This window comes from Drosophila mojavensis, unplaced genomic scaffold (genome assembly GCF_018153725.1).
Source record: "Drosophila mojavensis isolate 15081-1352.22 unplaced genomic scaffold, ASM1815372v1 contig_19, whole genome shotgun sequence".
NCBI classification, from domain to species: Eukaryota; Metazoa; Arthropoda; class Insecta; order Diptera; family Drosophilidae; genus Drosophila; species Drosophila mojavensis.
Genome location: NW_025318726.1, coordinates 563,365 through 579,853, shown reverse-complemented (window position 1 = coordinate 579,853; position 16,489 = coordinate 563,365). Strand labels below are relative to the sequence as shown.

General features: G+C 40.1%; 6 protein-coding genes across 9 annotated transcripts; 3 read left to right on the top strand and 3 right to left on the bottom strand.

The window, feature by feature from the left end:
• Positions 1 to 404: 404 nt before the first annotated feature.
• LOC6572552 (LEM domain-containing protein Bocksbeutel) lies at positions 405 to 2,354 on the bottom strand. The gene has a single exon (XM_001998623.4). The coding sequence runs from the start codon at positions 2,122 to 2,124 to the stop codon at positions 847 to 849; it is 1,278 nt and encodes a 425-aa protein (XP_001998659.1). The 5' UTR covers positions 2,125 to 2,354; the 3' UTR covers positions 405 to 846.
• Positions 2,355 to 2,441: 87 nt separating this feature from the next.
• On the top strand, positions 2,442 to 3,484 carry LOC6572553 (NADH dehydrogenase (ubiquinone) 23 kDa subunit). Its single transcript, XM_001998624.4, has 3 exons — positions 2,442 to 2,578; positions 2,740 to 3,188; positions 3,246 to 3,484. Exons 1-3 carry the CDS (start codon positions 2,539 to 2,541, stop codon positions 3,405 to 3,407), a joined length of 651 nt encoding a protein of 216 aa, XP_001998660.1. The 5' UTR covers positions 2,442 to 2,538; the 3' UTR covers positions 3,408 to 3,484.
• Positions 3,469 to 4,410, bottom strand: LOC6572554 (actin-related protein 2/3 complex subunit 3). The gene is made up of 3 exons (XM_001998625.4): positions 4,299 to 4,410; positions 3,983 to 4,156; positions 3,469 to 3,919 (listed from the first exon to the last, which is right to left on the bottom strand). Exons 1-3 carry the CDS (start codon positions 4,302 to 4,304, stop codon positions 3,566 to 3,568), a joined length of 534 nt encoding a protein of 177 aa, XP_001998661.1. The 5' UTR covers positions 4,305 to 4,410; the 3' UTR covers positions 3,469 to 3,565.
• Positions 4,411 to 4,576: 166 nt separating this feature from the next.
• On the top strand, positions 4,577 to 5,288 carry LOC6572555. Of its 2 annotated transcripts, XM_001998626.4 has the most exons (3): positions 4,577 to 4,704; positions 4,767 to 4,881; positions 4,936 to 5,288. In XM_001998626.4, the coding sequence occupies exons 1-3, from the start codon at positions 4,666 to 4,668 to the stop codon at positions 5,265 to 5,267; spliced, it is 486 nt and encodes a 161-aa protein (XP_001998662.2). In that variant the 5' UTR covers positions 4,577 to 4,665; the 3' UTR covers positions 5,268 to 5,288. The 2 variants fall into 2 exon arrangements, with proteins under 2 accessions (XP_001998662.2, XP_032589665.1); XM_032733774.2 differs by having other exon boundaries at positions 4,583 to 4,704; positions 4,767 to 5,288.
• A 93-nt stretch (positions 5,289 to 5,381) lies between these two features.
• LOC6572556 (DNA replication licensing factor REC) lies at positions 5,382 to 16,281 on the top strand. Of its 2 annotated transcripts, XM_015166488.3 has the most exons (3): positions 5,382 to 7,745; positions 15,578 to 15,969; positions 16,020 to 16,281. In XM_015166488.3, the coding sequence occupies exons 1-2, from the start codon at positions 5,473 to 5,475 to the stop codon at positions 15,954 to 15,956; spliced, it is 2,652 nt and encodes an 883-aa protein (XP_015021974.1). In that variant the 5' UTR covers positions 5,382 to 5,472; the 3' UTR covers positions 15,957 to 15,969; positions 16,020 to 16,281. The 2 variants fall into 2 exon arrangements, with proteins under 2 accessions (XP_015021974.1, XP_001998663.1); XM_001998627.4 differs by having other exon boundaries at positions 15,578 to 16,281.
• On the bottom strand, positions 8,134 to 15,045 carry LOC6572557 (nose resistant to fluoxetine protein 6). Of its 2 annotated transcripts, XM_032733769.2 has the most exons (9): positions 14,742 to 15,045; positions 14,582 to 14,688; positions 12,540 to 12,829; positions 10,889 to 11,063; positions 10,031 to 10,740; positions 9,707 to 9,900; positions 9,304 to 9,644; positions 8,693 to 8,835; positions 8,134 to 8,628 (listed from the first exon to the last, which is right to left on the bottom strand). In XM_032733769.2, exons 2-9 carry the CDS (start codon positions 14,649 to 14,651, stop codon positions 8,524 to 8,526), a joined length of 2,028 nt encoding a protein of 675 aa, XP_032589660.2. In that variant the 5' UTR covers positions 14,652 to 14,688; positions 14,742 to 15,045; the 3' UTR covers positions 8,134 to 8,523. The 2 variants fall into 2 exon arrangements, with proteins under 2 accessions (XP_032589660.2, XP_001998664.3); XM_001998628.4 differs by having other exon boundaries at positions 14,582 to 15,045.
• Positions 16,282 to 16,489: the final 208 nt, after the last annotated feature.

The window sequence follows — 16,489 nt, the reverse complement described above, 5'->3', positions numbered from 1 at the left end:
GAAGCACACACAAGAAAACAAGGATACTGAAAAACAAAAGGATTTACATTTAACTAGTTTATTTAATAAAATAATTGTAATGTAGTACATTTTTCTAATTATATATATAAAAATATAAAAAACAAAATGAAAACGATTAAGAATGAGGAAAAATTGTTCAGAAGAGTCAAGGCTAACGATGAATTTCATTGTCTCATTGGAACAAATTTATCTTTCAAAATAATTAAAGTAAATTTTAGCCTAAAAAAAAAAAGAAGCAAAATATCGAAAACCGTCAATAACCAAAAGGCTGCAGTTTGTTTTAAGGATATATCAAAATTTTTTCTGAAACTAAAAATGTATTCTGGTTTCCCAGTCTAAAAAAAAAAGCTGACAGCAAGTCAATTATTTTGAAGACTATTGGATTGGTTTTCTCGTGTTTTATTTAATAATTTAATAGCAACAATGAAATACCAAATTCTGTGCTACAATTATATTATTATAGATAGGCAAAAAGAAGACATAAGATCTAATCAAGAAACATACGAAGAAAATATTTAGTTAGCAAGTTGCAAAAAATCTTATTTTTTTGAGGTTATCTTTTAAGATGCTTCTGATTTCATCATGTCAGTCAGAAATTATTTATTTTTATATAGAATCAGTAATATATTTTTTGTTCGTTATTTATCTAATATGCATTTATAGCAATTTTAAATACAGTTTCTGTACACAAGAATATTCTAAGTTAAGCCATGACCAAAAGTTGAGAACTTTCTAGAAATAATTTATGTGGAATATGTAAAAACATACAATTCTTTTACAGATTAATATTAATGCATAATCATATAGAGATGTTCTCATATTGCTTTAGACAGCAGGAGTGACTATCACATATATTAACGTGGCTAATATGACTGCCACCGTTAGACAGAAATAAAACTTGAGATTATATTGACGATCTAGGGATTCCATCAGTTCTCGAAATTTCTGCCTGGTAGCATTTGGATCTTCTTGGCGAACGGTTGTACGTATTTGAGGCCTGGCCAACGGTGAGGATCTCTTCCTTGTATCCAGCTGGCGCGAAAAATGACTCAAGTAGGGCGATTCTACATTGCCGCCAGATGAACGCTGCAGCTGGGGTTGGCGTTGAATTTCCGGCTCGTATTCACTATCCGATTCTGTGTCCATCGGCTCAATAGAGTTGTTGTGCTGATCGTAGAAATCATTCAGCTGGGGATACAATGTGTTGACCTTGTACGTGGGCAAGCGTGCTCTGGCAGCACCGGTTTCTACATGGCTTGGACGCTGTCGTATTCCTGATGTTGTTGTTGTTGTATTAGCCGCATTGAAAGGCGCCGCTGAGCCACTGTAAGTATTCCGATACGCCTGTTGCATGCGAGTCTCAGTGAATTCATTAGGTGCTTCAGAATAGCTGGTTGAGTTCAGCTGTGTTTGGGTCAAATTTTGCCGAGACAGTTCTGGGCGATAGCTGCGTTCAATGGGCTGCTCATATACGGGTAGCTTGAATGCAGGTGCTGTAGTAGTCGCCTGAGGTCGCTGATATGTATAACTTTGTGGCTCCTCTGGCTCTTCGTCGGGTTCTTCCTCGTAATGCGGCTTCTCCACCTCGCGTGTATATGACGTGGTTAGTACGCCGGATTTGCTTAATGAGACAGAACGACGCTGACGAGAATCGTCTCGCTGGGACTTAAGGCTTGTTGGTGTATTCATTTGATAGTAGTAATCATCATCCTCTGATGAGCCCACATCGGACACGGTTGTTGTTGTTTGTACAGAGCGCACAGATGAGCTTTCTAGCGGATAATATTCCTGAGGCGTGGCAGCAATAGTTCGCCGAGTGTTGTTTATGTTGTTGTTGCGCCTCGGAACTTTATCTGCCGATCGCGGCTCATTCGCGTTTGTGACATCTGTCGGTGTCGCCTTACTGCTGTGTACGGTTTCACGTCTTGGCGACTTTGTGGCAGCAGTTTTTTTGTTTTGTGTGCCTAAAATAGTGTTGCGCAAACGACGCAAAATTACTTTGCGACTAGTATCGGTGACCGGTATATTTGGTAGTCCATATTCCAGGCATTTAGCGTGCAGCTCTTTGTTGGAAATCGTTTCAAGATAGGAGAGATCCGACATGCTTACGTTTGCTTATGAAATTGTAAACAAAAATAGTGATGTCGTCACCGTTTGGAATGCGAATGTAATTGACCTTCAGTTCGGCACAAAAAAACTGATTTATGTTTAAATATACGCAGTACTTGTAATTGGCATATATTATTACACTAATTTATCATTAAAAGAATATTCAAGAATTTTTCGAACAAAAGGATGCTTCGACTTTGCGTGACTGACTGACTGACTGTCTTGCTTTTTAAACAAATACTTATCGGTCCGACGGTCACATTCGATAATCAGTTGACATTTTATTACTTATCGAAATAATCTGCAGACTCGTTTCATCCCTGGCAGAGAGCTTGTCTATCGGCCAAAAATACCACAACAAAACAATTGTAATTTTGTTTTCCGACAAATAATTTGTGTGCCGCAAACATGTCGCTAACAATACGTATTTTCACACTCTCGCGTAATGGTTAGTAAAAGAACAGTGTCAATCATTAATACAATATAATAAACACAATTATGGTTCATTTAATCGAATGAGGTTATGTAACCTTATGTCATAGAGAAAACAAATCTTCAATAATTTCAAGTTTACTATTTGAATCAAATAATATAATGATTTCTAATCAGGTCAGCGCATGTTTGGCACCAATGGCGCACGCCTGTTTGCCGCCCAAAAGGAAGCTAAGGACATAGTGCCTGTGCCCAAGGGCTATGTTTACGTTAACAACAAGGAGTTGAGCATGGATATGGATGCTATCACAGATCGTGCTGCCACCTCAATGTTCTTTGGCGAACTGTTCCGTGGCTTTGCTGTAACACTGGCACATATTTTCAAAGAGCCGGCAACGATTAACTACCCGTTCGAGAAAGGGCCACTGAGTCCACGTTTCCGTGGCGAGCATGCACTTCGTCGGTATCCAAGCGGCGAGGAGCGCTGTATTGCCTGTAAGCTTTGTGAGGCCATTTGCCCCGCCCAGGCTATCACTATTGAGGCCGAGGAGCGTGCCGACGGCAGCAGGCGCACGACTCGATACGATATTGACATGACCAAGTGCATATATTGCGGTTTTTGTCAGGTAATTTATCCATATGGATATAATTTTGAGTGGGGTTCATGATTCTTCCATTAATAGGAGGCTTGCCCAGTCGATGCGATTGTTGAGGGTCCAAATTTTGAGTTCTCGACGGAGACGCACGAGGAATTGCTTTACAACAAGGAAAAGCTCTTGTGCAATGGCGACAAATGGGAATCAGAGATTGCATCCAACCTTCAAGCCGATCATCTGTACCGCTAATTATTCTCTGTACATATTAGATTTTTGTTTAGAAATGTTTTTCCAATTAAAGAACTTCGGGTAACACTGATAAAGTACACATTTCTGTGGTTATTGTATTCGCATAAAAATCGATACTAAATAATACAATTCGACATTGGAATAAAACACATTTTGATTTATTGTCCTGGGCCGGCCAGACTCTTCTCCATGAACTTCTTCTTGGCAAAGCAAGTCCACCATTTGTTTGGCTTGCCATCCTCGGTGTTAAATACCTTCTCTAACACCCGATTGCCCGTTTCATGGCGCAGCTGTAAAATATACTGGCGCATAAGATCGGCATCCTGTGAGCTTTGAGGCTTGGCATAGACCGAATTTAGTGGAAAGCCTGATTCGCCGGGTATATCGAACTTAGAAATCGCTAGGCTATACATTTCTTGTTGACCCTGGGCCTTGCTAGTGCAACGTGTCAGCCGCTTAAGACATTCTGTTATATATAGTGTAACATAGATTAGAACTCGATCCACCTCCGACTACAAGCAACATATTAAATATATTAGTTTTATATTTGTATTAATTTGTTTTCCAACACACACCTTCACTTCGTATGTCCGGAAGAATACATTTGCTTTGAAGAAATAAAGTGACTCATCAATAATATCATTCTCCGTATTCGTAGATGGGGCTGGTCCACGCACCTGGGTACGCAATGGTAGAATGGCCATGTTGCCTACCTGTTGACGAAAGTCCTTAATTTGCGAGTGGTATGCCTAGAGAATATGTAAACAATGGATAAGAATTTTATAAGTAGCTATCTATGTGTGTGGTCGAGATGTTTGACAAAGCCTCGTTTTTACCAATGATTATCATTAAGTTCATTTAGGGAGTACGCCAGTCAACCTAAATACTCACCGGCATTGTTCAGATTAAATAAATTGCGGCTTTTAACTAAAGTATTTGGTTTTCCGTAAATTACTTGGGCAAACACCCACTGCAAAGTATTAAGAGTGTAACCGAATTTAAAAAATAACGAAATACCAAAAAATTGCCCATGAATAAAATATCGATATATGTTACGATATATTTGTATTCTATATTTCATTTTGAATTGCGCGGTTACTGTAAGAACAACACTTTTGTGCATATCATTATAAATGTTTTCGGACGGCGTGCTGGGATTTTACTGTCATTTATATTTGCATTCGTAAATAGAATAATTTTCATATATCAGAACGATAAGAATTCATTTACAGCTTTTTGCGTTTTGAGCTTTTCCAAAATGGCAAAGAAAAATAAATCGAAAGCTGCTAAAAAGAAGGTGACAAAAATTTATTTAAAATACAACGATCTTACATTCTAAGCAAGTATTTATATTTGTAGCTAGCTAACGAGGCTGCGCTTAAGAAGCAAGCAAAGGAGCAAAAACAGCAGTCAAAAGCTAATACTGTTAAATCTGTTCCGGAGTCCAGGAAGGAGAAATGTGTTAATAATACAGGTATCGATGAAAATGATCTAAACGAAATTAGCTCAGTACGTACAGAATCATTAGATAATGTTCATCCACATAAGATGCAGTTGGATTCTATTGCCACCATGTCAACGCGTGTTGACGACCATATAATAATGATCAGTGCTGTACAGAAGCAGTTGGCTGAACTACAAATTAAGCAAGTTAAGTTACTTGACGGATGCGTTAATTTCTTTAACGAGTTGCAGGGATTTCAGGCCCAAAATGAGGAGGAGGAAAAACTGTTGCTCGAAACATTTTTAGAGTTAAAAACTAAGGTTAAAATTGTTTTTAAGCACTACTTACCCTCACAGGTAGATATGCTGGAACGTGATATGAAGATACTTCAATCAAATGATAATGAGAAACATTAATAAAAATATTCATTTATTTAATTTTGTTATGATAAGTTATATCGATATTTACGACATTCATTCAATTTAAAATAAAACATCGATAATTTGACTTAAATTTCATTGATATACTTTCGTGGCGAATTATTAGAGCAGTTAAAAGAAGAAGCGAAGCGCGAAACCTGCGTCAAAATAGATTTAAAATTGATATTGGTTCTATATAGAAATGAGTCCACCCACAAATCGCGGGGCTTCCAGATTTGTTCGCGGAAAAGCGCGTGGCGGCGGTGGGTATCGCCCTTATTTCTATTTTCGACGAAATGGTCGCGTCATTCCTGCTGGTGGGAATCGCCCGGCGGGTGCAGATCACGATTCCACTAGCAGAGGCACTGCACAGCCGCGAGGCTGGAATCGTGCTCGGGCCGATGACGGTGCAGGTCGAAAACGAACCTCTAATGCGGCACTTGATTGCAGTTACTTGCGCCCGGAAAATTATGTTGCTCCAGAAGATGCACTGCAGGTGCGCAGTCTTCTTGTTGATAATCCTCGCGCGTGTCCTGGTTGGCGTTTATACTTTATGCGCGAAGAGTACGTCGCAGATAGCGAGATGGCTAAGCGTATCGTAGCTGTGGAAGCGCACTATCAACGTAATCCACTAATATATAATGTAGCACTCATACGTCAAAGTGGATGTTTCCAGCTTTCAGCGCCGGTCATCCTCAATGACGAGCAGCTAAAGCTAGTGTGGCCAACACTGAAAGAGGATTTGCAGAAACAGCCACTGCGTACACTGTCTACAGTAGCCATGGCCATGCACACAGTTGTCGTCAACAATGGCCTCGATGTAGCTGCCGATGAAGCGGCGGACAGCATTTTGCCCATGGTAACCACCAAGGATACGTATGTACCACGACGTGGACGTACACGCAAGATTTACGTACGTCCCGAAGACTTTGTGCCAGTGGAGCTGATCAGCAGCATAAGCCACGCTCGTGTGGACAGCATGTTCGCAATGCGAGGTATTGTAAGCAGTGTTGGCGAACCCACCTGTAGCCTGGCCTGGCAAGCCTTCCGGTGCACACGCTGCCAGACAGAACAGTCACTGCGTCAGCGTGGCACCTACTCACCGCGTCCATATCACTGTATGAAACCCCTCTGCAGTGCCAAGGACAACTTTCTGGCGCTGCGCAACTCGCCCTATACGCGACTTTCAGTGCGCCAGATCATACGCTTGGAGGAGACGAGCATCTCACTGCTGACAGATTATGATAATACGCTTGCTGGTGAACTGGACATCGAGCTGCGTCACGATCTGGTGGATTCTGTGCAAGTGGGGCAAGAGATTATCGTCACGGGCGTCCTAAAGCTGCGAGAGCTGAGCGACAACAGTGAACAGCCGGCGACATCTGCGGGCGCAGCAACTGGCGGTGATACACAAGCATATCTGCGAGCGTGTAGCGTGCAGCAGGCATCTCATATTAAGCCGGAGTTTAGCGAACGCGATCTGAAAGTCATTTCCATGATCAACTCGGAGCCCAATAACTTTAAGCTGCTGGTGCAATCCCTGGCTCCGGAGCTGCACGGTCACGAAATGGCAAAGGCTGCTTGCCTGTTGTCGTTGCTCGGCGAAAAAATCAATGTGCTGCTGGTCGGCGATCCGGGCATTGGTAAATCTAAGCTGTTACAGAATTGTGCACAGATTTCCGAACGAGGCGGCTTTGTTAGCGGCAAGCGTGGCAGCCAGGCGGGTAATCAATTGGGAATCAACTTCACCGGACGCAACAAGCGGGTAATGGATGCAGGCGCACTGCTCACGGCCAATACGGCGGGGCATTGCATGGTCGATGGCGTGGATAAGTTGGCCTCCAAGCAAACGTTGCTGCTGCAGTCCATGCAGGCGGGTCAGCTAAATGTGGTACTTCCTGGCGCGTTTGCCTCCTACGACGCGCAACCAGCGATCATAGCCTGTGCCAATCCTCAACGTGGCCAGTACGATCAGTCCCGTTATCTGTTGCAGAATATACGGATTACTCCTGCCCTGCTAAAAGAGTTTCATTTGGTGTACGTGCTGTTGGACAGGCCATCAAAGACCCGTGATATATCCCTCACAGAGCATGTGCGAGCTCTGCACGCTGGCTCCAGAAAGCGATCCCAGATCGCTGCACGCTTCGTACTAAAGCCCAAGAAAAGCGATTCCATGTGTGAGATTAATTTGAATGATGTTCCCGCTGCTCAGCCGAAAGATGACGATGACGATAATGATGATGACAGCATTATGCAGCAGGATTATGATTTGGATAAACGATTAGATCATAGCATTCAAGAGCATGGCGAACTGGATCTGCTACCACCGATATTAATTAAGAAATTCATTTCCTATGCCCGTCATCATGTCAAGCCGCTGCTCAACGATGCAGCTACTAAAGCCATCAGGCGACATTTTCTGGAGCTGTGCCGGCGCAGCGAAGTGGAGCATGAGCAAAGCCAAATCGGAATGGGGTAAGTCTAGTGGTTTTACGTATCCTAAAACAATGCTAAAACAACAAAAAAAAAAAAACCTGAAGAAGCAGGTGTACTAATTTGAATGCTCTTTGTATTATCGATTAGATTCAATAATTATCGATTTAATAGCGGGATACGTTTTGATGCTCTCTAATACAAAAACTTTTTCATTATGAAGTATCAAATAGAGAAACACTTACATAAGTAATAGCTGGATAAAAATAGGCGGCATTTTTGCTGGCTAGCTTCGATTAGATAACCCCGATAGCCAAATGATGTAGAGATCATTTTGGCTTCTACTTTTATATACCTTAAAAATTGATTGTATTTTAGTGTATTGAACGCCCATTCGGAATTTATAGATTGATTCATAGATATGCATATATAAATTTTTCATATAATATATATGTATTTTTAATACACCTCTGAATTTACCGATTTGCTGTGAGGATACGTTACAATACCTACATCCACTCAAATTGATTTATCAATTTGATAATCGAATTTATTAAGGTTAAGTTACTTAAGTCTAGGTTTCTTTATAAGTAAAATCTTTAGCATAAATAAAAGTATAGTGTAAGTAATGCTGACACTTGCTGAAAGCTCCCAGATTATACATATATATACAAAAAATCTAATTAAATGAAGCTTCTTCGAATTAATAATTTACCAAGCTGTAAATAACACAATTATTTAAAAGCTTTTAAGCTGAGCTTGATTAAGTTCACTTTAGGCTTTAAACAAGTGCCATCAGAAATTTAATTTTCATCCTTGACTAGCGCATTAGTTTAAGACATGACGAGACGGGTAACTCCAAAAATATAGCCAAAACAAGGGAACCCAAATAAGAGGCACATAGCACGTAAAATATATATGCAAACTGAAAGGAATATATAAAAAATGTTGGTATAAAATAAAAATAAATAAAATAAAATAATAGTTACCATAGTCCCGGTGCCAAAGTAAATGGGCTCACGCACCGTAGCGAGGGCCACTCGAGCCACCAAGAGGTGCACTATAAAGGCGCCATATGTGAGCCGTCCCAAAATCCGAAAGATTGGCAGGCAGGCAAATTTGCGTATGATCCCTTGGAAAGCAAAATAATTGATAATTAGAGAAATGATATAAATATTGGAAAAAATAAAAATAAAATCAGATTTATGATGAAAATAAAGTTAATAATTAAAATTCAATTATTTAAAATTTATCGAAAAAATAAAGCAAACTCGTACTGCGTATGGTACACACGAGTATGCATGCCAAATTTCAGCTTTCTAGCTCTTGTAACTTCTGAGATCGACGCACTCATACGGACGGACAGACAGACGGACAGGGCTATATCGACTCAGCTCGTAGCACTGATCAAGAATATATATACTTTATGGGGTCTACCACGCCTCCTTCTGTCCGTTATATACTTTTTCACAAAACCATTATACCCTGATTTCCCATTTTCAATGGGTTTAGGGTATAATAATTGCGAATAATTAAACGTAGTTGGCGAATCATATCACTTAATTACAATTACAATTGAAAAATTCATGTCTGTACTTACATCCCACTTTGGCGGCCATGCCCACCACGAATATGCCCAGACCAAAGCCCCACAGGTTGCGCTGCACGGTCGCATAGAGGGCGCCCCAAAGGCGTGGCGTCTCCGCATAGTAATGCTGGTAGATGGGATGCGCCGTAAAGAGCCAGAGAACACCGATTGGAATCAGCGTGAACCACATAAATTGGAAGCTGCGCAGCTCACGCAGTTTGTACTGCCTCACGGATAGCTGATCGTAAGCAATGGCCGCCAGGACGCCGCAGAAGTAGGAGCCAAAATTCATTTGGAATGATGTATAGAATTCAGTAAACTGAGTATTGCCAATAAACGAGTCCTTCTGTGTTCTGCAAGGCCGAAAGACAAATTAATAATGCGAATTTAATCAATGCACACTTTAATTACTTACTGCGGAGTTGGCAGAAAAACTGGATAATAGTCCATGACGTAGGTCAGCACAGCTGGCAGCACCATAAAGATGCCGAGGACAATGCCATAGATCTGCTTGCTCCAGCGACTAAAGCGATGGCCCAGCATCAGCACCACCAGGCTCAAGGCAAAGGATTGCGTGTCCGAGGCCAAATACCAGCCCTGCAGCAGGCACTGCAAATACGAAAAGATATCAAAGGTTATCACTAGATCTAGAGTTGTGAGAGATCTTACGAAACAAAACTTAATCTCTCACATTATAAACAGATTGTTTCTATATATCAATTCTGAGAGTTTTACTCACCCGCTCATCGGTGCCCACATAATTGTTGATGAAGAGCAAATTGGTCCACCAGTTCTTGCGGCAGGCGAGCTGTTCCCGTTGGTAAATGTGCCGCCAGAGCGGACCGCCGGCATTCTCAAAGTAAACCCCGCTCAGCAGCACCACGAAGCCATAGGGCACCGTTAATCGGATATAGCGAAAGACATTGAACTTGACAAAGAGCGCAGCATATTTGCCGAAACTCCATGTCCCAAGCTTGTCATCCGCCAAGGCGCGAGTCACCGCCAGCCAGTTGATGGTCAGCAACAGGCCGCTGATCACGAAGAACGTGACTGTGATTAGGGAGCCGGAGATGAGGAGTGTGCCGGCAGCTGTGTGCAGCAGGCGTTCCGGATCTTGGGGATTGCTGATGGCGCTCTCATAGATTACCCAATTGGTGTGCGCAAAGATCACCAGGAACATGGCAAAGAACTTGAAGCAATCGAGAAAACGCAATTCGCGTCCGATCTTGCCATTCGGTTCCTGGTTCAGGCGATACCAATTCCTAGCTATGGAGCAAGTGAGCAGCAGACGCGTGACCAGGCTGCGAGGCGGCGTCTTGTAATGATCGCGCTCCTTCAACATTTTGTCATGACGACGACGCTTCAGATGCAAGTCGATGAGGCTGCTCAGGCAGGCCAGCAGAATGAGAACAAAGACCAGCACATAGAAGCTCACATTCCACAGATCATCTGTGAAGGGAAAGGAAGAAATATGTAAAAGTATAACCAGATGATTCGGACGGAATTTATTTGGTAAATAGATTCTTCTTCTCTGTTTGAGAGATATCCAATCAAACGAAAGGCAATCGAAGGTCACCTGGTTCTCTGTGGCACCTACCTTCATCGCTGACTTTACCAGCTGTTGCAGCCGTATCACAGTATTCCACAACACTCCGGGCCTGGACTTCGTATTGTCGCTGCTGTAGGCGCCAGTTGAGGCAGGCGTTGGTCAGATTGTTGTAACGCGCCCGATTGCTTGCCTCCATGTTAAAGAGCTGCAGGTACACGTTCACCTGCAGCGCGAGAAAACAAAAGATACAAGATAAACAAAGGCGTGTAGACCCCATCAAATAGCCATCAAATTGGACATTAAATGTCACAGCCTTGGCCCTGAACAAAATGCAACTGGTCCACATTAGAGTTGGAATCACATTTATCTTATATTTATTTTATTTTTACCCCACGCGTTTTTGTATAACCAACAAAATGTGAAACTGCATTTTATTGGCATCTGCAGCAAGTGGCATTCAGTCAATCAGTAAGGTTTGGAATTTCTTGCTTTGTCTAATTATGCAGCAGACCCACCTAAATGATGCCCGATAAGAAACTTCACTGATCTAGTTGGCGTAAAATGGATATTGAGATGGATGATTTCTATAAATTATAGCTTCCTCTACAACATAAAAAAGGCATGACTAATGTAATATATTACATATATATATTTGATTTTCTTTCTTCAATATATGTATTATATTATATTATATTATAGTCTTTCATACTATATTTTAGGTATTTATATATATTTTATAAATTCAAATAAGTGAATATTGAAACTTAATTGAATTTATAAAATATATATAAATACCTAAAAATAGTATGAAAGACCATACTATAATATAATATAATACATATTCCTCTCCCTAAATAATTCTAGCACTTTAAGTCAAATACTTCAATAGTTTTTTTTTTTTTTTTTTTAGAATTTATATGTTTACTTAATACATTTACATTTAATATTGAATTTAATCATTTATTATTCCAAAAGCCAGTTTGGCCGACATTTAAATTGAATAAACTGATTAAAATTTTATTTGATTGTCATTAAACTCGAAGCTAAAGAGTCTATACATTTTTTGAGTCAGCTAATCACAGCTGAAAGGAATAATAAAACAACAAAAGAAATAAACTTGCGCTATAAGCATCTACAGCCAGCCGTTTAGCTAACGAATGTTGGGGAAAGCAAAATGAATAATTGGTCTACTAGTGACAGAAAATGAGATTAAACAGAAGGTAAGAGATTATTAAAAAGGTGTTTCAATCAATTATCACAATTATCATAGACTGTATCACCTATTCGTTTAGAATTTTATTGGCGTTTAAATTTTATTGTTAAAAATTTTATGGGTTTCATTCAATGCTTTGATTTCGTTTCGTTTTGTTTAGTTTTTATTTTTATTGTCTTTTTCTTCTATTTCTATTGGCTGCTGTTGGAGATTTTGAAATCTTGATTTTTCTTCAGTTTGGCCAAGGGTGCTAAACTAAATTAAATGATGCGAGATCTTTCATTGATCAAAATGCAGCTTAGAGACCCGTTGATCGCATTTTCATACGGCTGTGTTAATTTAAGCCAAGCTCTAAGGCTGTTAGAATATCAATTCTTGAAGTTGCTAATTCATTAATATTTATTACCATTCAAGACAAACAACATTGGTTGGTTTGGTTTTTCACTGTCTAATCTAATATTGATATATTTCTATGGTAGTATTCACCTTGGCATTGTCCGTCAGAAGGCCCGTCTGCAACTTCTGCCGGGCATTGGCATCGAGTTCAGCCAGCTGCGCTTCGCATTTGTGCAGGCAGAGCCCAAAGTAGAGCTGGCGATGATCGAAGTGATGTCTGTCATATTTCGAGATCTCCTGGATGGCACGCCAGGCGGCCGCTGTGCTATTCGGCTGCACCTCTGCGCGCACAAAGCAGTAGGTCCCGGCTCCATACTCCTGCAGGCAGCGATCGTAGTCATCAAAGTCGTATAGCTGCGGCATTTCGTAGTACTGCGTCACTGTGAAAGCAGAGCCAATTAGTAACCGTTAAGGAACTCAGTTGCATGAGTCAGCGGTGCAAAACTAGTTTCTCTGCATTATAACGAATGCCAAAAAAAATCGCAAGAACAAGGTAGCCTCGACTAGCCCAATCTTTCTATGCGATCAGTCAAGTAAAAGGAAACTCGTTTACCTGCCTTACGACTCAGGCTTGCGCTTGAACTTGAATACAAAGGTGTTTAACCTTGGTAGAAATGTATTTTCTAGAACCCGATGTTGTTGTTCGAAATCCCCACTCAGTGCTAATGACTTAGAGCACGAACCTGAATTTGTATTGCTTCATCTGGATATGTCGATACTGGAACTTGAGATTTAATTGATTGAATTAAAATGTCTTTTAAATTATTATTATTTAGAACAAGTATAATACATACAAAATTATATTCCCAATTCAAAAGACTTTGCACACGAACTTCTTTATCGTGTTCCAAAGACCTTACATTAGTTATGCTCAATCATGCAGTAATGCCAAATCTTTTGCTATTGCACTTGAGAACGCCAACGTCTAAGAGTAAAGCTTGAACTCACATTTGAGGTCCTTGACTTTAGCCGGCTTTCATTCCGAGTGCAAAAAGTTGCTTATATTTATTAAAAGAGTAAATCGTCCGCTGTTTGCTTTGTGATGACAAGCGGAGTAGACAAATTATTCAAATTATCTTTTTGGCAACTTTTATCTCGGTTAAAAATGGGAAAAGTACTTACTAATTGGATTTATTATTCGTTATAATCTGATTAAAAATCTAAATAGAACCTGTATGATTTAGGGTGTAGTCGAATTACTATTAATTATTCCGTTACTATTAAAATCGTCTCAAAACCTTTACAAAGAAGAATTTGTATCTACGGTAAAAGCTTTTTATGGAACATAAACAATTATTACGTGTTATGTTCTGATGATGTGTGGGGGAACTTGGAAATTTAGTTTTGGATCGGTTCAATGAAACTGCGTTTTGGGCAAGACAAGAATACAGCCCAAACAGCAAGATGCTCACAGTTGAGATACAACATTTGATGAGCATAACAAATTTAGATGGAATCATTCGAGAATTTATTTTGACCACTCACAGATATCGTAATGATCGCAAATTGATTTTATATCAAGTGCGAATCTGCCAAATCACCTGACGTTGATAAACAATTTTAATTATCTGGGCGAAATCTTCCATTGTCACTGTTTATAAATTATGCGTTTGGAATGTGAGGCCTTGAAGATGAGTTTGAATTGTGCATCTTGGGGAATATTTAACAATTATATTGCTATTTTAATTGCATTTGTGAATAACCTGATTGATCACAGGATAAAACTTAAAATGGATGATGTGGGCAGAAATTGTTTAGAAATTCATTTTCGATTATTGAGACATTTAATAGTATATATGTCTCCATAAAGTGCTTAAATTCCATATGGGATTTTGTATTCAATTTCGTTCAGAAAGTAATTGCTAAGACAAATGGATTTGCATTGCAAACCTGACATTTTTAACACATTATATCACATATAATGTGAGCAATTTCTAGGCATTACACAAACACTGTCGGCTATCCTATTGTACTAGGGATTGTTTCTAATGCGATGACAACGCCCCGTCAACACATTGCGTGCGAATGGGTTTTATTTACTGAGTCGGGCTCAAAACAAAATTGAAAAACCATAAAAATCCCCATTATAATATTAAGCATTAACACTTAATTCGATGTTACGGATTACTTACTGTTCATCTCGAAGCATCGCGCGGCTGGCAGGAGCACGCAATAGGCGATGGCAATGTTTAGCAGCCACATGATCGTCTCTCTATCTCTTTATCTTAGCCACAATGCACTCAGTAATAAAAATAAAAATAATAATAATACAACAACGACAACGACACCTACTTAATTGTATATGCTGCACTTTGAATATTTTCGGGTTTGTTTTTGTTTTGAGAAACTTGCGACACTCGGCCGAAAGCAAAAAAATCTCTCGCCGCTGGGCAACTCAAATTTCATCAACGAAAACCTGGGCATTAAACAAAAGCCGCTTCAATGCCAACTGTTAGGAAATTGCGCTACGCTTCCGATAGTAGCTGCATTCGATGCGCCTTTCCACGAGCTCGAAAGTTGTATTCGAAATTCGAAGTTGAAAGTCGCGCTGTACCGAACCGTGCACGCCAACGTGCGAGCCGAGAATGAAATACAACGAAATTGATCCATTCAAATGAAAGGTGCGTGCTGTCAGGCAGAGCACCGAAGCTCCCAACCAGCCAGCCAGCCAGCCAACCAGTTGACCACCTGTCCCATCTGTAGCAGATGATGTTTTGATATAAGTCTTCCGTTAAATTGCGTTGGAACATGTTCGATGCGCGCCCACATGCAGCTGATTTAAAGGGCATGCGGGCAGCTTTATAGAAACGAGTTTGATGCCCATTCATTTGACATATATAGAATAGATCAGAGGTTCTATAACCAAATAAGATACAGAAAAAATATCAACAAGCTGCCAAATATGATAATAACGATAACATGTACCAAAACCTAAACTGGTGTTTATGTCATATTTTAATAGTAATAACTGGAAACGGTTTTGGTTTGGCGAAAATCCGGGAGTCATAATTAATCATAGTTAAAATTGAAAGGGTCAAGAAAAGTAGGCAAAGCAAGCGACTAGAGCATAAGTAAAGAATTTTGGTTCTCTCTTTTAAAGTTTTCTTTACTTGACATCTTCTTTGCAGGCAGCTGTTGGGCTTGATCAGCCTCTCGCAGGCACGGGCCCGCCTGGATTTGGCCAGCACTGTGACGTCGCTGCACGTGCGAGATGTGATTGCTGTGGTGACAGAGAGCATGGCTCAGACCCGTCTCGGCGCAGCATCTGGCCAAGCATCAGCAGCACCAAGTAGCTCTAGCAAAAAATCACAGTTACAAAATTTTGTGCGCATGATGCAGATGCGATCGGCTGCGCTGGGTCGCTCCATCTTTGAGTTCGAGGAGCTGAAGGAGATGGGCACGCGAGCGGGCATTATGACCGGCATCTCTAATCTGGTGGAGCTCGCCAATTTGGGCGGCTATTTGCTCAAGAAGGGCGTAAACATGTACGAAGTGGTGCCCGACTAATCGAAGTGTCTAGGTAAATATCTTAACAGTGTTTGCTGTGAAACTAATGTATTTTGCTTTAAGTTATGCCGAGTCTATAAGCTGATTGGCTGAAATACAATGTTGATTAGTTTCCTATTTAACTTCTAGCGGTGCACAAACGAAATGTTTAACAAAGCTTTTTTTTTGTTGACCTTTTGATGATTCATTCCATCGAATTCTATAAAACTAATAAAACGAATTCTATTCACTTTTTGACAGTGTAAATTAATGTTAAGATGCCCTATTTTAACTTTAAGATGTTAATTGATGTTAAATTAAATCAAAAATCTATAAGAACTATCAATGCCATGTTTAAATATTGTTGCCCACGCCACCTAGCGGCAAGTAGCATAAGCTTTGAGGACAAAAAGTTGCATACTTTTGCGCTAAGTCTACGATCTATAATACATATGTTATTTACGCATACATGAAAATATAAATATTGTTAATTTAAACGACTTTAAAACAATGTGTTGGTTTCAATTAATACTTTATTCACGTTGTATTCATAA